The 22,882-nt window shown below is 33.3% G+C and overlaps 2 protein-coding genes across 2 annotated transcripts; one reads left to right on the top strand and one right to left on the bottom strand.

Moving 5' to 3' along the window:
• Positions 1-26: 26 nt before the first annotated feature.
• Positions 27-3,957, bottom strand: LOC133689348 (RHOMBOID-like protein 1). Its single transcript, XM_062109178.1, has 6 exons — positions 3,410-3,957; positions 3,110-3,273; positions 1,693-1,856; positions 1,324-1,583; positions 882-1,008; positions 27-421 (listed from the first exon to the last, which is right to left on the bottom strand). The coding sequence occupies exons 1-6, from the start codon at positions 3,769-3,771 to the stop codon at positions 299-301; spliced, it is 1,200 nt and encodes a 399-aa protein (XP_061965162.1). The 5' UTR covers positions 3,772-3,957; the 3' UTR covers positions 27-298.
• A 6,428-nt stretch (positions 3,958-10,385) lies between these two features.
• Positions 10,386-18,056, top strand: LOC133689280 (oxysterol-binding protein-related protein 3B-like). Its single transcript, XM_062109087.1, has 10 exons — positions 10,386-10,803; positions 11,314-11,407; positions 12,129-12,245; positions 12,329-12,401; positions 12,501-12,619; positions 12,791-12,912; positions 14,069-14,245; positions 14,711-14,855; positions 17,219-17,397; positions 17,605-18,056. Exons 1-10 carry the CDS (start codon positions 10,682-10,684, stop codon positions 17,849-17,851), a joined length of 1,395 nt encoding a protein of 464 aa, XP_061965071.1. The 5' UTR covers positions 10,386-10,681; the 3' UTR covers positions 17,852-18,056.
• Positions 18,057-22,882: the final 4,826 nt, after the last annotated feature.

Below are 22,882 nucleotides of genomic sequence, written 5' to 3'. Positions count from 1 at the left end.
CCTGGCCACCAAACCCGCGTAAAATATTCACTATAAAATAAAATTATTATAATATTCTCACGAAATAATAGCCCTGTAGCTGGTTATAGTCTTAAAAAACATCACCTGCTAGTTACAAAGGTAACAGGAAAATTTACACAATGATTCAATACAAAAGAGTGTTGGGAACATGGGACGAGGAGGGGATAGTAACTGTCTAAAAATATGAACGGAATTGCTTTCGAAAAGCTGGGACCAATTGTATGATTTGTACATGTATCTGGCTTGCGTCCACTTCCATCCACACAACTTGTATAATTCAACGGCAGAGCCCAGTGCATAACCCCTGAATCTGAGAACTCGTTGCGCCAGGCAATAAGTACACGCTGGATTTTCCATTGCTTGAGCACGTTAAGTTCAGCTGGTTGCCTATTTGGGTGGACTGCAATATTGAGATATTTGCAGCATCAGGCTTAAGCTTATGGTATATTTCACAAAACAAAAATTAAAATGCAAATCACAAACTATTTTCAATGGCTAATCCTATGCATGGCGCACATGCATTTAGACCCTACACTCTGTCTGCTCATTGTGACTCTTGCTTTTTAACAAAGCATTGTCAACATGTCCGCAACTTGCATAATCATTACCACCTGATCTAAAAGGATGCATTGGCAAAAAACTTAACATCTATGTTTCCATCCAGATTTTTAAAACCCATCCAGCATTCGGTAAATAAACAAATAAATTAGGCCATTGAATCCATTTGACAAAGTTATCCAGATTTGTGAAAGGAAATGGTCCACCTTTAAATGGACAAAACTTTCTGAGGTGTATATATATATACATATAACATGCAGGAGAGCGGGTGTGTGTTGGGAAGGGGGGATTAGTTTTGTTACCAAACAGTATGCAGGCTCGGTTTTGCAACTCCATTTTCCAGTAGGGACGCAAGACAAATAATGACACCATGAACAGTGTTCATTTGCATCAACTCCCCGGAGAAGCAGAACCATGCCAATGGTAAGCCTGCAAATTACAGTTAGATTAGCGTAAGGTAAAGCATGCTATATGTAACTGTATGCATTACTAATGAATACTGAGAATCAGGATAAAGGGGATAGCTGGATGGGGAAGAGATAGCAACAAAGGATGTTGTAATGTAGACCATGGTATATCAATCTCATGCGCATACTAAGTTGCCAAACAAATTACTTGACGTCTCCTATAGTTTTGGGGTGTCGAGGTCAGAAATACTTTTTCCTTTTTGATTTTGTTTAAGAATAATTTAATCAAAGGAACCGAAATTGCTTATAAACAGACAACAGACTTTGAAATGCTTACCCAGCAATTAAAAGGATTAGAGATATGATCCACAATGCACACTGATAGGTCTTGAACTTAGATTTTACTGAGGCTGGAATATACCCAAGAGGAGCATGTCTTTGACTAAACCATCCAAACTGTGGGCGGATCAGGAACACAAACCCGAGGAGAAAACCAGAAAGAAATCCTCCAATATGGGCGAAGTTGTCAACATGTGGTAGAATTCCCAATGCTAGATTGACAGCGATGATCACCACGAGAGTAATGAAAGCTGCCACCTGAGCTTGTGCCGAGAATTGTAAGATAATGAGCTCAACAATATAAATTAGTAGAATTCTGCTACCATTTTACAAATCATGCTTCAACTAAAGGTGGTGTAAAAGGTACCTTATTAGCATATATAGTCCAATTTGTGATGAGTTCAGAGAGCATGCCCCCAAGTAAACCAAAAAGTGCACCAGAAGCACCAACAGAGATATTCGATTGGATAAAAAGAGCCGATAGCAAACTCCCACCAAATCCAGAGATGAGATATAGCAAACCAACCTTTACTGTAAACCACCAATTAAACAGAAATGAGCCAACAATATTAACCTATAATAATGGAAAAAAAGTTTGTTGTGAACAGCTTGTTTTTCATATATTGAGGGTTCTCAACTAGCAGAAAACATCGTGATACACTCAAAAAGTATCATATACACATTGCCAACGTCCATGGCAGTTAATCTAGACTACATCAGACTTATAACTATAGATCAAAGTTTCCACTTACATATTTCCCAATTGAAGAACAATATCGACAAGAAAAATAGACTAATGGAGGGGGAAGAAAAAAGGCATGGTTTCCGATATGGACACTCCTATGCAGACAAATAAAAATGTTATTAAGGAGAAACAACTTAAAAAAGGGAGTTAAAACTTAGTGGTAATGCACGCCATCATGTACAGGGCTGCAAGTGTTACCTCTCAATAATGCAGAAAACAGAATATTTGCCAGCTTAAAGTCCAAAATGAAAAACATCTTGAAACTAATTTGGGAATCAGACACCTTCAGACCAAACGATCATTTCAAAAAGATGATACTGGTATGAACAACAAAGCAATTTGAACATTTCACGAGTATTAGGCCTTATGCATTGAACAGAATAACAAAAATCACTTTTCTTCAAATTACTGCTTTAGCATTAAAATACTTAGTATGTAACAAAATATGCTAATAGTTCCCTCTCCTTTCACTTCTCCCTCTACCCTTCATGGTTCTATTCTTTTTAGTATACTACATCCATTTTTTAATCAAGAAGAAGAAAAGCAAAATTGTCAAGAGAACAGTGCATGTGCCTAGCTATGTGCATCATGATGCTTCCCAAAGTAACCATAGTCTTTTATTGCTGTAAACTCAACATATTTTCCAATATCCTGTGCTTGTTCAAAATAATTATTCACTCAGATAATTTGAAATTTTAAGTTTTTAATAATCCTCACCAAGAAGACAAATTTCCCTCTTTGGAATTGTCAAGCACAAATATTACTACAGAAAGTTTTTAACTCTTAATCATTTTACTCATAGAAGCAACATCGTTTCCTTGAGAGAGTTTACGGTGATTTAAAATTAATTCTACTACAATCTTTTTTAATGTCCACGACATCATATTGAAAGAATTTAGCAGGTGCTGAAACTTGATAATCAGTAATTTTTCAGATTTGTAATTTGCTATATATGCTATTTATGCACAGTAATGCAGTAGTAAAGCAAATGTTAATAATAATGATGATGATGATGAAAAATCAAGTTAGAAGAACACACCAAACCCAAATTCCTGCTCGAGCCGAATGCCAATAACCAGAAGAGATAGCATATTCGCTAACAAATGAAAAACCCCTCCATGTAACCAATTGCAGGTGATAAGCCGCCACCCCTGATGTCCATCAACCACTTTCTGTACATCTAGAGCCCCCATCTTCTGTAGCCTGAAACGATATTTATTAAGTACAATCAGAACCAGTACTTTATTATATCTCAACGATTTTTAAACTTACCAGTCCATGAGTCGTATAGACTGCAAGCAGTACTATCACACACGCCAAAAAAAAAAAAGGAACTTACGCAATGGATGAAGGACCAAGAAGAGGGTTCTCTTTGAAGGGCTGAAAAGAGAACCTACCCAAGAACCGAGCAATACAAGAGACATAGTTCTTGGGACAGTTGTTGACATACATAGTGATAATAAACATAACAACATTGGCAATCACAAAAGCAGGTATTAACCAAGGCCACCATTTCTTGGAAGGCCTAGCTTTTCCATACACCACTGGACTTGGAGATGATGATGATGCCATTGCCAGATACACCTGATGATTAGGTGTTTCTATCTCTACTGGGTGTATAACAGAGTTGTTTCCTCCTCTTCTTGAATTCACCCTGGTTTGGATCTCTGATGGAGGAACTGGATATTGCTCTTTCTCCATTGAAAGAAGAAGAAGAAGAAGAAGAAGTCGTAGAAGAAACAAGAGATGATAGTCAGCCTAAATGATTAGCTAATAAGAATGCAAGCAGGATTCAAGAGGGTGTGAATTGAAAAGGGAGGAAGTGATTACGGTCATGAAATGAGGGCGCTTAGTCAGCGGTTTCACCAACTCCTATATTTTGAACGAGACGACACCTTGCGTGTCAACATTTTATTTTTTTTGCCCACCTCATTGCAACAAGTTAGTATTTAAAATCCATCAATTACCTAATCCACTCCTAATTAAGTTGTAAAAATCCTACATTAACATTAACATTAAAATTAATTAATTATTAACATTAACATTAACAAATAAACTAAAAAAGGATTGGTTGTTTACTGTGCTCTCTCTATTCATATTTCATACTTCCACGTTTCATTATTCACGGCATTGTTTACTAGGCGGATTTTATCCTTTAGTCCTTCAAATTTGTTATTTGGTCATCTGACTCCTTAGTGTGTTTTTGTTATTCTTGGATTTTTTATTCTCTTTGGATTGCATGATAATAGCGATGCTCGCTAGGCAGATTTCCATCCCAGGCCCCTCACATTTTTTATATGTTCCAATTTGATCATCTAAAGTTTTTGCTTTCAATTTAGTCCTCGCAAGTTTTTTTTTCACTACACTCGAATTTTTTTTTTTTTGTGTCCAGTGTGTCAGAGATCATACTAGATTTAAATGACAAGTCATTTTCGATCTGTTTCAATTTATTCATCAAACTTTTCTTTTCAATTTGTTCCCCCACGTGTTATGTTTTCAACTTTTCATTGTTCTTGGATTGGAGATCGCGCAGGAGCTAAATGACAGGTCAATTTCATATAACCTATTTTCTAATTACAGTAAAAATATAAAATCAAGAGAACAAGAATTAAAATTGATATTAATAAAATTTTAAAACCTTTTTCTCATAAATATTGCTCGAGGGATACATAAAACTATACTCTAGTCCCTACATTTTTAGTTTTTATATTTGATTCCTTTTGTTTTTTTATATTTTATTTTCACATCAAATATTATTTTTTTACGTTTTAAGTTATTAGATCTTTAGAGATGAGAAAGAAAATCATTATAAGAATTTAAAAGAGAAAGCTCTTGAATGACCTAATTTTAACCACTAATAACTTTGATTTTGATGTTTTGTATATTTGTTTTTAAAAAATAAGTTCATGGAGGTGATTTTTTACATTTAATGATGTTAAAAAAATAAATCAGAATTTAATAAGTTTTTTTATTTGATTTAATTCAGAATTTTTAGATTGATCAGAATGTATTTTGTTATTAAAAATAAGATTTTAGAGGTTTATGAAGAATGATAATTTAGGTTGTTAAGGTTCGAGAGCTTGAGTTTCGATTTCTTAATCAATAGAGTCATCCCCAATAACCAGGAAGGTTGCAGATAGACGATATATTATTCATTCACTTAAAAAATGAATAAATAATGGATAATGTGTTGTTTTTTTTTTAAAAAAAAAAACTACAACCTAGATGCGCAAGCTTGGAATTTCAGGCTCAGGCTCAGACATGCAAGCCCAAACTCAACCCCTATATATTCCCAGCTCTTTAATTTATTTATTTTTTTATCTCTTGCATTTTACAATTAGATTTTTTTAAAAAATAAACTTATTAAAATGGTTTTTAAATAATTATTCAATTATCCAATTTTTTAATTAATGTTTGTATCTTTTATCATAATATTAATAATTGCTTCCAGAAAAATTTTACATCAACCTTGAATATTGAATGCATATCAAATATCTTTTTCAGTTTTTTTATAAATTATTATTATATATATATATATTATAAATTTATTATTCTTATATTTTTTTAATACATTGACATAAAAACTACCCATTCATTATTTTTTTAATCAAAACTTTCTCTTATAATTGTATATAAGTAAAGGGGTTTTTCATTAAAGAGATACATTTTTTATTCTTATTTTAAATTGTTAAAAAAAAGATATTTATTTTAATTGATTTTAGTTTTTATACAATAAACATCATAGTTCAAAAAAATATACTGTGAATGCGTGAGCTTGACTTATATTATCTACATTTTTAAGAGTGTTTAGTATCATTTCATTATAAATAATAAGATAAAAGTATTGGGTTTCTCTTGAATCTGAGAAAAAGAGAGAGAGAAATCGTGAATTTTGATTGTTAGTGGATTCTAAATATCAAATGGAGCTTAAGATCAATATAAACCAAGATATGATTGAAATATGATAAATTATTGTACTTGATTCTCTATCCATAATTTCTTTAAATTATTGTCTTGCTCCTTTTATTTACAAGTTATTTATTTATATTAACTTTGAAGTTTTTATTTCTCTATGGTTTTCATCAAGGCCTGTTCATGTTCCCTGTGAACCTATCTCGCAGTCCTTTAATTCTAACATGCACCGGCAGCAGTTTCAATTATATTTTATATTTTTTAAAAATTAAAATTAAAAGTGTTAGGTATTTTTATAAGATTATATTTAAAAGTTTTAGGTTTAGTTGCAACACCTAACCCAAGAGTAATATCTATAATATTAATAATAACTCTAAACTTGCATCACTCAAATTTAAGTGGGTTTGGCTGCAATACTAGACTCAATAGCATTGGACGTGGGTCTGGCTGTAAGGTCGTGTCATAAAAGTGTGATAATTAAATAGATTAATTAAAAAAACAAAGAAAAAAAACCAACAGGAAGAAAAAAAACTAATGAAGAAAAGGAAAAAAATATATGAATTAACTGGGTTAACCCTTCAAACCAAGTTAACCTGTCAAATCTTAGATTCGCGTCATAAAAGTTTGATAACTAAATAGAAAAAAAAAATTAATGGGTTAACCCAAAATTAACCGGGCTAATTCATCAAACCAGGTTAACTCGGAATCCATGTCATGAAAGTTTGATAACTAAATAGAAAAAAATTAATATTGATAAACTATATTAATTAAAAAGAAAAAAAAACCTCTAAGAAGTAAGAAAAACTAAATAGAAAGAAATTTAACATTAACAAACTAAACTAAACAAAAAAAATAATTAAAAAGAAAAAAAAGCAAAAAAAATTACAGGTTAACTCATCAAACCAGGTTAACCCGTTAAACCCGGGATCTGTGTCATGAATGTCTGATAACTAAATAAAAAAATAAACGTTAACAAACTGAACTAAACGAAAAAAAAAAAATTAAAAAGAAAAAAATAAAAAAAAATATAGGTTAACTCGTCAAACCATGTTAACCTGTTAAACTTAGGATCTGTGTCATGAAAGTCTGATAACTAAATAAAAAAATTAATATTAACAAACTAAATTAAACAAAAAAAATATGAAAATAAAAAAACAAAAAAAATTGACGGGTCAACCTAAAATTAATTGGGTTCACTCGTGAAATCATGTTAACCCGTGAAACTCGAGATATGTATCATGAAAGTATGATAACTAAATAAAAAGAAATTTAATATTAACAAACTAAACTAAAAAAAAAAGTAATTAAAAAGCAAAAAAAAAAAATCCGAGTTAACTTGTCAAACCAAGTTAACCCGCTAAACTTAGAAAACGTTTCATTAAAGTTTGATAACTAAATAAAAAAATTAAACATTAATAAATTAAATTAAATAAAAAACTTTTGTTAAAAAAACAAAGAAAAAAAATCTCGAAATGCATAGAAAAACAACTAAAAAAATAAGATAATTTAAAAAAAAATTAAAGAATCAGTGTTTTTGTGAACAGTACAACATTGATTCATTTTAGTATATGTTACTATATCTCATGACAAGTATACACATGCATCAAACTCAAGTACAAGCCCATGTTTTTTAAATTTAAAAATCTTAAAAATAAACCTAAAAAATCCATAAAAGGACAGATTTTCGCGGGCAAATATTTCAAAGGTGAACTCACCTCCTAATAAAAAATATATATTTTAATCGACATCTTTCAAGAATACGAGAAGGTTCTTCTGAGAGAGAGAGAAAAAAAACTTTTCCTAGGAAGGTTTATCTGCAAACCTTTGGAAATTGAACTTCTTTTAGAAGAAAAAAGATCCGGCGATCTCTACTAAATGGGGCTAGGAACTCCTATCCCGAGGTAAGAAAAAATAGACGACCTACTAAGAACAAATCATCAATGCGGCTATGAACGGAGCTTAGCCATACCATACCATAGAGGTCCATAAGGAACATGAACAGGCTCGGGAGAAAGAGTCCGGTGGGGTGGCCCTGAGCTCGGTTTGGAAGGAAGGTATTTTTTTTGAAAAAGGAGTTTTTATACAAAATGCCAGCAAATCTTTAGCCGGAGTAGAGCACAAACCTAAAACTTTTTAAAGAAACCCACTTAAAAACAAGAGAATATTATTGTGATTTGAATTACATCCCGATAAAAGAATACGCTTATGAAAAGTTAGTTTGAAAAGTTTAATGATAATAAAAATATCATCTTTCTTGAAAAATGAAGGAAAAATCCCTTTGTTATTTGTTAAATAAAATCTATATATTGATTCTTCTTTTTTCACGTGATTTTTGATAAATCATGTACATCAAAAGGTGCATGTATGGTTCTTAAGGGATAGAATGAAATCAATTTGTCAAGAATTTTTATACGAAAAATGTTTTTGTTTATATATCTTTTTTCTTAAACCAAGTTTCTCATCATTTATCTTTTTTCTCTGGAGGAAAAATGACCAATGAAAATAGACAACATGAACTCACCTTATTGGATCTTAAGAATCTCATGATGAAATGTTATAAGAAACACATTACCATAATTATTCTTAACCAAGCCCGGAAAGCTAAGCTTCGTGGCCTTGGAATATGAAGTTGAACACATGGATGAAAACAAATAAAATAAAAGGGATAAAACAGAGAAAGAAGTTAAGCTCAAAAAAGACGTGGTGAATGAAATAGAGGCATTTAATTAAGAAGTCTAAAACCTTAAAAATAATATTGGTTAATATGAAGATTAAGTGAAATGGACTTGTAAACCTATTTAGCTGATATATTTAAGATGTTTGAAAAAAATATGTTCGATGAAATTAGATGCCTTTGAACTATCTTAAGGCTATTGTGCGGTTTTTCAAACTATTGGACCCGAGTGATGAGCCTATGGCCCAACTATTTCAAAGGAACATTATTGAGGGTGACCTTTAAATGGTTAATCAATTTAGAATCATGTAAGTTATGTATATATATCCTATTATATTTAAATACTCTGTAAATATATTTATACAGCATAAATATATATTTCAAGTGAACTGGGCTGGTTTCAAATTGAGTTTAATAATATTCATATTCTATTTATTATTCACCAGTTAAAAAAATTCACTCATTCGAGTCAGATAAATAAACTTAATATTCAAAAAGTTCAAATTAAATTTTAAAATTCTGTCCGATTTTTCAAACCACTAGGCCCAAATGATAAGTTTATGGCCCAACTATTTCAAATGACCATTAATTAGGGCAACTTCAAAATTTAGCAAACCAAGTCAAGGTCAAATATACGTGTTGAATTTGTGGAATAATACCACCATGACAACAAATTGGATTTGACTCGTAGAATCCAAGCATGACGAAGATGGAACTATTCTATATATGTTGTTTGATCTAGACTTCCTTCTCTGTAAACAAATACACTCTCATCGTCATTTTACCCAGCTTAAAGCCTAGCATGACAAACAATCCACTTATCGTTAATGTTATTGCATATGAGAAAAGACCGATATAACCCTTTTGGGCTTATTGTTGTTGCCCGATCCAACCCCCGGCTGGATCAAGTCTTGTTATGTTATTGATTTAAACCCGCTTATCTGGGTCTCAAACGTGAAAAATAATAAATATCATGCTTTTTTCCACAAATAAAATACAATAGTGCGGATGTAATTATATAAAACATTAAGGGCATTTATTTCAAGAAAAATTAAAAAATCAAACAAACAGCCCTAAGATATTAATTTACGGATTATGGACAGGACAGCATAACTGTATTTTTGAATCCATATTTTGTCATGCGAAATGAATATTCCCGCAGCGATCATGCATTCCAATCAAGAGAACATATGCTGGACGTGAAAAAATCTGTCCACGTGCCTACCATGTGCATTTACGTGTCCACAACACCACCAAAAGCTGAGGGAAAAGTGAGGCCCACGTACTCATGAAAAGTTTTTAAACGCGGTGAAGGGTGCTGGGACCATGGAACCATGCTGGCAAGCCGGCACGCAACCTGTTCATTTTAGTCCACTGTTAAAGCCGCCTAATTGGAAATTGGATATTCTAATCTTAGGGAAAACCTCAAGAAAGTCCTCCAACCATTAAAATTATCTCGATTAAGTCCTTAATATATGTTTTTGTATCCATTGGACCCCAAAATATTAAGGATCTATCCGATATGGCTGCTTTTATATTAAATAAGGTTTAATAGGGATCTAATTGAGATAAAAGTTGGTTTTGTAGCTTAATCGAGATAACTAGCAGGGGACTTTTTTGGGGTTTTGGTTGTCAGTTGGCGTTATAGAACCCACGCGCTGAGTAAACGAGTGTGTTACCAAGAGGATTTCAATTATAAATGATGAAAGATATTTTTTCCGTTCCAGCACGGAAAAATCTCTCATCTCTTTAGACTTGATTGAAACCAATTAAGCGCCAACTAGCCAGCCAAAGCATCCTTTTCCATCTGTGCTCTTCATCACTGTTCCCTTCCAGTATTAATAATAAATAATATTCAAATAGCCGTAGTGCATTATTATTATTATTATTATTATAATTATTATCACCCCTCCTTTATCATTTCTTAATTTATAAAAACAAATCTCAAACGAACACCGTCGTCATCATCAATTCTCTCTTTCTCTAGTTGTCGCTCGGCACCTGTTTCCTAGGGTTTCCAAAGAAATGGCTCCTCCTAATGATCCCAAGCAAAGCGAAGGCGGTAGCGGTAGCGGTGGTGGCTTCTTCGCTTCGATCGCTTCCAGTTTGTCCAATTTTGGTACCGCCATGACCAGATCAGTCAACGGGTATCCAGATCCGTTTCTTCTTTTTTTTTTTTTTTCCCTCCAGTTCTTAATACATGTTGCTCATGGATTTGGATTTGGTTACAAACGATTCATCGCCTGATGTAATTATGTTCTAGTTTAGTGCCTTGGATGTAAACAGGATTTATTGATGATCTGTTTGTTTCCTTATTTGTTTTGCTCGAATTGAAATCCATTTTTTTACTAGTATTTATCAATGATTTTATTATAATATAGCTTTATGAATGATCCATATCAGCGTGATTTATATCTTTGAGATGCGTTTCGAATTTTGATCGTGAAATGATGAGCGGGCTTGGGTTAATTTTAGTTGTGTTAAGCACCTGTCATGCTCAAGCTGGCAGGATTAATATTGAATAGGTTCTGGGAATCACACTATTTTGCATTTGTCAATATGTTTGGTAAGCCAGGCGGAGGATATTTTTGACAATTTTAACAGTTTCGTGGTTTTGATTGGTTGTTGACAAGCTGCGTCGGTTTTCTTTTCTGCAGTTTAGTGCCATATGAAGGACTGGAAGTCGTCAATCCTGAAGGAGGCACAGAAGATGCTGAAGAAGAAGCAAGTAAGGGAAGATGGAAACAAGAGGTACACTGCTTTCTTCTGTGTTTTGTGTGTGGCGACGAGCTAAAGTTAGTGCAGGAAGCTGGTTCAATCGAATGAATACGGTTGATGGATTTGAAACACGATACTGGGTCTTTCCGGAACATGTTCTGGACAGCAGTGCATCTAATCAGCTTTGTAGTGCATATGTTCATGCAATTCTGTGCATCTGTAGGATGAGTTCTGACTTCAAATTAGTTTGGGACATCATGATGCTGGCAAGGAAAGAAGAAAAGACACATCAGCTCAAGTCCTGTTTAGCATAGTTTACAATTCTTGATTAGCTTTACAGGGGCGCATGTTCATATTAAATATTATCTTAAATATCAGCTGCACCAACTGAAACTCAACATGCTTCCATCAGGGGCAAGGCTTTGATGTTTTAAAATTGAATATAATTTTGAACTGTAGTCCACCTACAATATATTAGATCAGTTTAGCTTGCATGTAGTCAAAGCTCTATTGGCTATATCCTATGGCTCCTCGTGCAAAGTTATATGCAGTGCGTGTCTGACATAGTAAGATAGAAATGATATTCTTTTAGAAACTCAATTTCTAGTTTCATTGATGCTTAAATGAACCCTCCTGTAGCAAGAAGATGCCTTTTGTATTTGGTGGAATAAAATGATTTAGTATTCTCATACAATAAATCAGAGAACATGTGCATGTGATTATATTCATTTGTTGTTTTCTTGCTTTTCTCCAGGATCGGGACAGTTATTGGAAGATGATGCAAAAGTATGTAGGATCTGATGTTACATCTATGGTTACACTTCCTGTACTTATTTTCGAGCCAATGTCAATGCTGCAGAAAATGGCAGAGGTTTGCTTTATTAGGCTATTACTTGTTATAACGTTAATCCTATGTAATTTTATGAAGAGACTGATGGCACTGTATGGTCACAGTTGATGGAGTACTCGCACCTGTTAGATCTTGCAGATGAATGTGAGGATCCCTACATGCGTTTGGTGTATAGTGGTATGATCTCCCTCTCCCTCTCCCTCTCCCTCTCCCTCTCCCACTCAATTACTCTGTCCATGCATTTGTGGTATGAGGCTGATGATGTGGTGATTGCAGCGTCATTTTTCATATCTGTATACTATGCCTTTCAACGCACGTGGAAGCCGTTTAATCCGATTCTTGGTGAGACTTATGAATTGACAAATCATGGAAACCTTACTTTTATATCAGAACAGGTGAGATACATGTGAAATGTTAGCAGTTAGAGATTTATCTTTTAACCTTTTCTTTGAATGATAGTTGTCAAACTCTACTGCTTTCCTGTCCTTCATTTCTTTGGTCTTTAAGTTGAATTTTCGTACATGGTAGCAAATTTTCAACTCATTGTGATACATCTTTTGTCACAGGTTAGTCATCATCCGCCAATAAGCGCCGGACATGCTGAAAATGAGCATTTTACTTATGATATCACTTCCAAGGTCAAAACTAAATTTTTAGGGAACTCAATCGAGATCTATCCTCTTGGGAGGTAAAAACATCCGTGGTTTGTAGTCTCCTTTGATATGCTATTCTATAACTTTGGAATCAGTTTAGTGTATATCTTTATTTTTATTTATTTGTTGCGATTTCGAATGTAAGCTGAAGGGTGAAGGGGCAACATGCAGAAATCTCTATCACAAATAATTTTTTTTAAAGTAATACAGTTACCTGTGTATTTAACCTCCTCTGACCGGAGGTATGTATCATGAACTGATGAACTTTCCTCCTTGTGTCCTCGTCTTGCTGTGTGCTGGCATGAGGGCGACATTTAATATCATTGGATTGTTGGAAAATCATTTGGTTGATGGTGATGTCCAGGGATGTGTTTCCAGGTTTTCTTATCTTTTTATTTGTGTATTTCATAAAAAAAATATAAATTTTGCTTATGTATTATTAATCTTTCTAAATAAAAAAGAACGGCACATTAATTTTCTTAAATAAAAAACAATGGCTATATTATATTTAGTTTTTGGTTATAAAACTGTACTATCAATTTTTTCAAAATAGAAAACAATGGCTCCTCCTCCTCCTCCTCCTCTTAACAATAGCTTTAATTCAAATTACATAACAATAGTACGAACTATTGTACCAACCAATAACTATCTTTTCTGGTTTCTCTTGAATTTTTTTAAATAATATTTCTCCTTGATTTTTTTTAATTATAAATATTTTCCTAAGGAAACTTATACTAGATGATTCCTTTTGTTTTCTTTTGAACCACCTTTTCACAGAAAGTGGGCTGGGATTCTAACCTCAACTATCACTTGGCTTGGAACTCTAACCATGTATCATAATGTCATGTTTTCCTAGTAAAGCTGTGTATTTTTCCTTACCTTTTTTCATTTGGGACAGTCCTTTGGAGATGCTTTCAGTGTGATTATTTTCTATAACTAGTTTTACCAAGAATTTAGTTCTGTAGAACTCTAACCTCAAATATCACTTGGCTTGGAACTCTATCCATGTATCATAATGCCACATAAGATTTTTTCCTAGTAAAGTTGTGTTGTTTTCCTTACCACTTCTCATTTGGGACAGTCCTTTTGAGATGCTTTCAGTGTGATTATTGTCTACAACTAGTTTTACCAAGAATTTACTTCTGTAGAAAAATATACAAATGTATATCTAACATTGCAATGTGCATGCAGAACACGTGTGACGCTCAAAAGAGATGGTGTAATTCTTGATTTGGTGCCTCCTCCAACGAAAGTGAGTAACTTAATCTTTGGACGAACTTGGATTGATTCACCAGGGGAGATGGTCCTGACAAACATGACAACAGGGGACAAAGCTGTACTGTATTTTCAACCATGTGGCTGGCTTGGGTATGGTTACTTCACCTTTTAGATAGTGTTGGATGCTTCTGCTGGAACATTTATGATTTGTTTGCATGCTAGACTGGGGAAAGCTCTTTTCATATAAGGTTGCTGATCCATCTATCAAATCCTATGTCCCCCACTTAGTTTACCTCCACCATGGGTGCAGGTGCCTTTTTGAGGCAGCATTTATATATGGTTCTTATTAAGTCCATTTAGTATGGTTGAAATCTTCATCTGGTTATGGTATTCCATTGTTGAATTTTGTGTGTAAATGCTACCATGGAAATTCATTATTTTATTACATGATCATGTATCAACAAACTAAAAGGCCTTTAAATTGTACAGTGTAGTTTTAGGTTGATGAATCTTGTCTAAAAGTTCAATTTCACATTCAATGAGATTATCACTTGCATATTTTAATAATCTCAATCTTTCTATAAATTATTTTTTAACTCTAAGAGACTTTTGCAGAGCTGGTCGCTATGAGGTGGATGGATATGTATACAATGCTGCTGAGGAGCCCCAGATATTGATGACAGGGAAATGGAATGGATCAATGAGTTATCAACCCTGTGACATAGAAGGAGAGCCACGTGCAGGCACTGAACTGAAGGAGGTTAGTGTTGTTTTTGTCTTTTTCTAATTTTCTAATTAGAAATTTCTATTGGTTATTGCACACCCTTTCTGTTCCCATGTATGACAACCTTTTTACTTAGGTCCTGTTTATATTTGGTGTAAGACCATGAGTAGCTGATTGATTGTCTTTAGACCATATCTTTCTTTATTGTTATCTCGTAGTTAGGTTTGCTTAAAGCTGTCTAATGTTTCTTGGTGGTTGACTATTTAATATACAGAATGTTTTTAATTCTTATGGAAATGGTTTATCTTTGCTTAGGAAAATTGTCTTTGGTTTGATATGTATTCTTGTTTATGAAATTGAATCTTTTAAGCTTTACAGCCTGTAATGATCTCTTCCTCTCTCTCTTTATTATTAAACAATAATTGAGTTTAATATCAAAATAAAAAAGAATGAGATTTTACTATTTATCTTACAAAGATCTGGATAAAATAGGACATCATCAACACATAAAAGTTGATAATTAAATCCAATGGAGATTCTAGTAAATCACTAGATGTGTCAATTCGCTTAAGGTGTCTGCATATTGCAATTGTTTTTCCTCATTGAAAGTTATCTTCTTCAATTAGTTAGGTTCCTACCAATTTATGATATCCTATAGGTGTTTTATTCCTCAAGTTATTGACCTTTCATGTAGTTGCTCTATGCTAACACTTCAAATGCTTAAATTACCTGCCTCTTCAACTTTTATTTTTTACATTTTAAGTGTTTATGAAATCTCATTATCATTTTGACAAATTAATCCATATAGATCTCAATTTCATAATAAAAGAAAAAAAGACTTGCACATTTCAAACACAACACCATGTTAAATTTTGTTAATTTTTATTTAAGAGTATACAATCACATATTTGACATAGTCTATTATTGGCTTAAAGTTTTATGGTTAGGAATAAGAATTTTTTTATCAAATAGTATGTCATTTAGGTTTAACAGGGACAAATGAAACAAATTTTTAGCTAGTCTTGACTCTTCATATCAGTATTAAATTATGCTTTTATTAATACTGTTTTCTTGTTGGATTTCTCACGGAGTTCTCAGAATTGTTTAATTAGTGTTTGCTAACAAAATTATTACATGATTATAGTTTTAAAAATTATTTCATGATTATAGTTTTAAAAAATGGTTTTTTTTCTCAAATTTAATATGCAACCTCTGTGATATTAACAAAAAAAATAATCATGAAAAGTAAAAAGAATTTCACAAAAAAAGGTCCATCTACTCTAATTATCAAAGTTTGCTGTAATTTATACAAAGAATTGAGTTATACCAGTTTAAGGAATAGAAAAGTACTCAATTGAGAAAAAAAAAAGCAAAATTATAGTGCCATGAAGAAATGCAAGGGTCCTTAACTAGTATATTTTGGCACAAAGTTACCCACCTTTGGTCAAGTTAGCATTATGCCTATTTTAAACATCTGTTGTCACATGTTATAAAAAAAATTTGAGGATGTACATGTCAAACCACTTGATTCTAATATTAAAAGGGAATAGCTAGTGGGTGCTCTTAGGGCACTCATTAAGGATTTGGTTTTGTAGTTAAGTGGTAGTTAATTGCTGTAATAATTTGAGAATTTTGAATTTCAAATTTTATTATAGGTACTCTTGAGTCTTGAATCTGCTTGATTTAGGTAGAACATGGTCCTATTCTACTCACTCTTTTACATCTCTCATAATCCTTCCCTTTTCTTCTTTTTTGGACTTCCTGCAAGTAATAAAAAGGTGCAATTTGTTTAGACTATCTAAACACCCTCATTCATTTCTGAACGACTTTAATACTGTGGAATCAATTGATCTTGCCTTTTTATTTTTTGTCCTGGGCAAAAGAAAAGATGGATTTTTCTGTTATGAAACAAGAGAATTGATTGAAGACATAAAGTTCACGTATTTTATTTATAAAAAAATAAATCCAAAGATAGTAGTGTAAGGGAATTTTTTGCTGAAAAACTGTCATGTTGCTTGCTTTGCCCAAAAAACCTTTTTTTGGAAGTCAGCAGCTACCTGTGTTCTCTTAGTACGATATTTAATGACAAAGGAAGCTCTTGACATGGGAAGATTTTCATCGATCCTTGTTCAAGTTCTTGTACTTGTTGATAACCTGGATTTTCTTGGACAATAGTTCGTGTATTTGTTTTCTCCAATAAATTGCTTAGTAATTAATTTGTAATTTTTTCAGGAGCTGAAAGGATTTATGACTTCTATTTAAATATTTAAATCACTTGAATATGCTATATGGTTATTGAATTGTAATTATAGGGTTTCACTATTTCTGGGTTGAGTGATGGCAAGACTTATTTGTTAACTGGGCCCATAGCTCATCATTCTATTATTGCCATTCTTCAGGTATGGAGGGTTGCAGAAGCTCCAAAGAACGATAAATTCCAGTATACACATTTTGCTCACAAGATCAACAGCTTTGACACTGCTCCAAAGAAGTTACTAGGATCAGATTCCCGTTTACGCCCTGATAGATATGCTCTTGAACACGGTGATCTATCCAAGGCTGGCTATGAGAAGAGCAGGTACCATCTCACCCTTTTATGCATGCATGTCTTAAACACTAGAAAAATAGGGTGAGTCCATGCCAACAGTTTTGCATGCTAAATTGAATCTGGAAAGGCTCCTCCCCAGGAAAATTCATGGTTACATGGACCATGCTCGTTATTGAGTTCATTCTGGTCGCTGAAAAGGGGAATTAATACTATTATTGTGTTTTACCTTGTTTTTAGTCTGGAGGAGAGACAGAGAGCTGAGAAGCGAAACCGAGAGGTTAAGGGTCACCAGTTTACTCCAAGATGGTTTGACCGAACTGATGAGATTCACCCTACACCTTGGGGTGACTTAGAAGTGTACCAGTATAATGGCAAGTATTCTGAACACCGGGCAGCTATAGATAGTTCAGGTAGCATCGAAGAGACTGACATTCGATCTATGGAATTCAACCCATGGCAGTTTGAAAATTTGGCAGCTGAATGAGCTTTGCTGAGATAAAGTTACCTGTATCATATTTTTTATCAATTATTTCGTTGTTCGGTATTGTAGTTTTTAATGTTCTTGACAACATTTCAAATTTGACTTGCAGTTTTCACTTTTCTTATCTTACTATTTGTTCTTTTTTCCGAGACAAGTTTGAAGTATCTTTTTTCTCAAGATATGAAGGATCAGAGTATTTATTTATTTATTTATTAATTTTTTTTTTTTTTGGGGGGGGGGGGGGGTGGTTTCTTTATCACGACCAGGGAAGAAATTTCCATGGCAGCTTTGAAGAAATATATAGGATGACCAGGATACGTAGCTTCATTGCCTTCGAGGAACGCTCATCTAGCATTATAATCTACTGAATTTTCCCAAGGATAGTTGTGGTTGTTCATGTAAAGTCAGTGATTCTAGCAACACATGTAGGTAAATCATGGCCGTGATTCACACAATGGTTAACAATATCGGAGTTTTAACTTGTTTATACCATGTTTTCTATATTCCCCCCCTTTTTATTCAGTATCCGATCTCATTTTTCTATCTATACAACATATTTAATACATATTTTCTTTATAATCTTATTTATTTATTTTGCAGACCACAATAATATTTTCTTTATAGCACCATAAGCTTTTTTCTCCCAAACATCTAGGTAGAACAACTTTTGATTTTAGGTGTACATCAAAACAACAACGCCTCTGCACGCACGCACACTAGATATTTGATATTTAAAAAAACAAAACATATTTGATATAATGTTTTTAGAAAAACTCTGGATAAACATACTATTTTGATACGCCTTTTTACTTCTATAATTTAAAGTGTTAATTAAAAAATTTATCTAAGCATCGATAAAATAAATTGATAATTATTAATTTAAATAAACAAAAAAAGTTATTAATAACAACTAAAAAAAAATTAAAAAAAATAAAATAGATGTAGATCACAATATTTAATTTTATAAAATAAGACATTTCTCAATTTATGCCAACAAAACTTATTTATTAAAATCAATAAAAAATAATAAAAATAGTGACACATGAAATTGAGTGAATAAAATAATAATAATAAAAATACAAGGTTAGACATATTAGAAATATTATTTCAAAATAATCATTTTTTATAAAATAAAGCTCATCAACATAAAAATAAAAAAGAAATTCAAAAATTAAATACAAAACAAAACATTTTTTTTTAAAAAAAACCGGGATAAACCAATAAATTTTTTTTGAATGTTATTTTTTTTAATACAAAACAATTGTTCTTTGATTTAAAAATTAATTAATCAAAGAGAAAAATCCAAAGCATCCCTTGTGATTCCGACATTCATAAAAAAACCAATATGAAAAGACAAAATCACCCCTAGACCCTTTTCTTATTTTTCTCCAAATATAAGGGTAGAAAGGTCCTTTCACAACCACCATTGCCCAACAATTGTTTTTTTGAGCTTGAAGGTTATATTATTTTGAGAAAATTGAAAAGATGAAAGTAACCCTTAGTAATCCTTTAATGACCAATTGATTTTTTGAAAAGATAAAATTACCCTCAAAACTTGGGCAACCAAAATTCTCTTTAAAGGATAAAATTGTCTCTACTTCACCACAATTCATAGTGTAATGTCTCTACATCTATAATGATTGATACAATAAAAGAGCAACACCGTTTATATATTTGTTTGTTTATATATATATAATTGTCACAGGGTTATATATAATTGTCACAGGGTCGGATTTTTCTCGTTAAAATTTTCCAGCTCTTATGCGACAACCTAGCTCCCTGCCAGACTTAACATTCCTTCCATCGATCCACTCATATTTGTCTAACAACTAAGTGTTTCCCCTCACCAAGAGGTTTCCCCAAAATTTTTCCTGTTACGAAACAAGCAGAACACACAAGTAGAAATGATGCAATATGTACAAACACACAAGTTATTACAGGAACCCAATCTTTCATTGACTCAAAATATACACAAGTTTGTCTGTGTGTGCGTTATGCACAATGATTCTGCCTACCCATATAACTTGCTTTGCCTACAATGCATTGCATGTTACACAATAAATTTACAACCTACATATTACAAAAACATATTAAAAGTTACAATAGGAAACTGTCTTAAAGTTCCAGCATAATTCAAGACACATGTTTCTCTGTTCTGGCCATTTCTCCTCAAACAAGAAATTACAGAAAACTATCACTAATTGTCCCAAATTGCCGTAACTCCCTTTGCTTGCCTCCCACAAACCAACTCCCTCTACCAACACCTTTGTTACCAGTCTTATTATGTCTCATTATGCCTTGAACTGTCTGTCTTCCAAGTCCCCACTCCTGTTAGCTCACTCTGCCAATAAGCCAATATTGCCTCATCATGCCTTGAACTGTCTCTCGTCAAGTCCCCACCCCTGTCAGCCCACTCTGCCAATAAGCTGATATTATAGAATCGCTAGATGTATATTGCTTCCGAATCTACCAATGCCTATGCACGTTGTCACTGTCGATGCATGCTGTCATTCATGCAAGTAATCTTTTCGTCAAGTCTTGAATTGTCCATCATTTAGACTTATCATTATCCCCTACTTTTGATTTTATCGACATTGTCAATCTAATTAGTGCTGCTGATTTTAACATTGTCCCACCATGTTGTTCCATCACTGTTTTCGTCAACGTACCCCTAATAAATTTAACCCCATTACAAATCTCCCCCATTAGAAAAATTTGACGTCCATCAAATCTCCGATGCTTAGGAAGCCTTAATAGTCCCATCGTCAACTAATTTTCGAACTAAGCAATGACTATACTCTTCTCTAAGATCTTGCTTGTTTCCCAACATAGTCAAATAAACTTTGAGCCCCACCTAAAACTATCGAGATCAATCCCATCAATCTCGTTTAGACAATGATAAAGCTGCAACATCACACTATCACAAGCTGCCATATCTTTTGAATTTCGTATGCAACTCCCACAAGTCACATACATAATAATACTCATCTTCTTGGTAATCTTACATGCCAAGTTCATTTACCCATAAAATTGTCTTCATGAATTCAGACGCTTCTTACAGCATTCTAGAGATCCTATTCTTTCCATGAAAAACACCACATAGGACCCATCTTGAAGAATCAAATGAACCCCATAAATTCACCCAACTCTTCTAGCTATCCCACATGTAACCTGTAAGTATAGAAATGAACAACCAGTTTCGGTGATCAACATATCTTATGTCGAAGTTCTTTCAGCAAGTCCCAATCCTGCCCAAACACACACACATAACATCCCAACATCAAATCTATCTGACCTAGTCTTCCATACGCTACAGTTGCACCTAAGACACTTCCTTATTGGCCATAAAATTTCATTGATGCAACAACTCTGCTGTCCAACCCTTGTCACATGTTTTGACCACCAAGAATTCCTAACATGCTAATCCAATGAAGGCATATACCATTCTGCTTCCATCACCATGAACCATCTGTTGTTATAATGCACATAATAGCCATCCATACCACCTCCTCTCAAAGACAGCATACCAAATAATCTTTGTTGATGATTTTAACTCCTCAACCGAACCCACTGACTTGGCTGCTGAATCTCTCACCCAAATTGTACATTGTCAAAGTGTAAACTCTTAATACCATACCACCACTAGACTACCTCCCTACTAAGGCAATACACTAAACCAAATCCTTCTAGTATGGTTCCTTAATTAAATATTTGCACGACTTGGCTGTCGAATTCTTCACCCCAATCAGTCCCCGTTGTCAAGGTGCCTTGAATTCCTGATCTTTCATCATTGTATGGCTTGTTCGTTAGCTATAATTTTAGCATAACTGTCTTGCTTCCATCACCCTGATCTGTCCATCAACAAAGTGTACAAAACAGTCCCCAGATCAGCCCTACCCAAGACAATTGGCCAAGCCACCTCCACCACCACAAGGCTCGCCCTTTTTGACCTAATCTTATGCGATATAGTCCTTAGTTTTGTCTTCTTTACATTGTACTGTCCATTGCCAAGGTTCCTTTTAAAGACATCAATTTTGCCTTTATCCTAGGCAATTTGGCTAAGCAAATCCTCCCTGAACAGTAGTCTGGCCATATGACCAAGTCTCTTGACCAAGCCATAGAATTTTTGCTTCTATCACCTTAAACAGTTCATCGTCAAGATCCATAAAATTCTTAGATTCTGCCTCCACCAAGATTGAACAACCACACGCCAAATCTTCCGTCAATTAGGCTGGTCATATGACCAAGCATCCAAGCATCTAAGTTAGTCGCAATGCACATGTATGAAATCTACGGATGCAATTCCCCCTAACACCATCTTCTACATTAACATCGTCAAGTTTTTCTCTCTTTAAACAATCATTCACAAATTAATTTCCATTAAAAGAGTAATAGTTTGAAATCTGTCTTCTCATTTGACCATCCATCATTAACAACATATTTGGATTCAACCCCATCAAAATTTTTCTTTCTCGTCTCTCCCACCATAGGTTTAGATAAGAAATCAGTAGTCCATCACTGGCATCTGCACCCAAATATGTCTACCATCAATAGTTACGATGGACGAAGCTAAACCCATCTTGAATCTGATCCTTCGTCGTCACTTTAAACCCATCAATAGTTTAAGCCATCAGACTTTGTAAGTCCTTAGATATTGAATCTGCCCGACCACCATATATATATATATATATATATTAATTTATTTACATTATTTATAGATTATAGCTTTAGAGTGGATTCAATAAACATAAAAAACAAAGTTATATTGTCCAACAATCCTTCTAAAAGTTAAAAGAAGGATTTCTATCATTTTTATAATATTATATAGCTATTAAAAGTAAAAGAATTTGAATGTTTTATTGTGGGGCAATTAGTCCTCCGTGGTTAAGAATTAACAGAAACGAGAATTTTGGTAGGTCTTAGATCCACGAGACCAAGATGAGCAATCTCACAATTCATTAATTAAAGTAGTTATTCTTACTTGCATCTTACGTCTCATAATATTTATATAAGTTATGTATTATTATTATTTCT

This window comes from Populus nigra, chromosome 3, assembly GCF_951802175.1.
Source record: "Populus nigra chromosome 3, ddPopNigr1.1, whole genome shotgun sequence".
NCBI lineage: Eukaryota > Viridiplantae > Streptophyta > Magnoliopsida > Malpighiales > Salicaceae > Populus > Populus nigra.
This window is presented reverse-complemented; position numbering and strand designations above follow the sequence as displayed.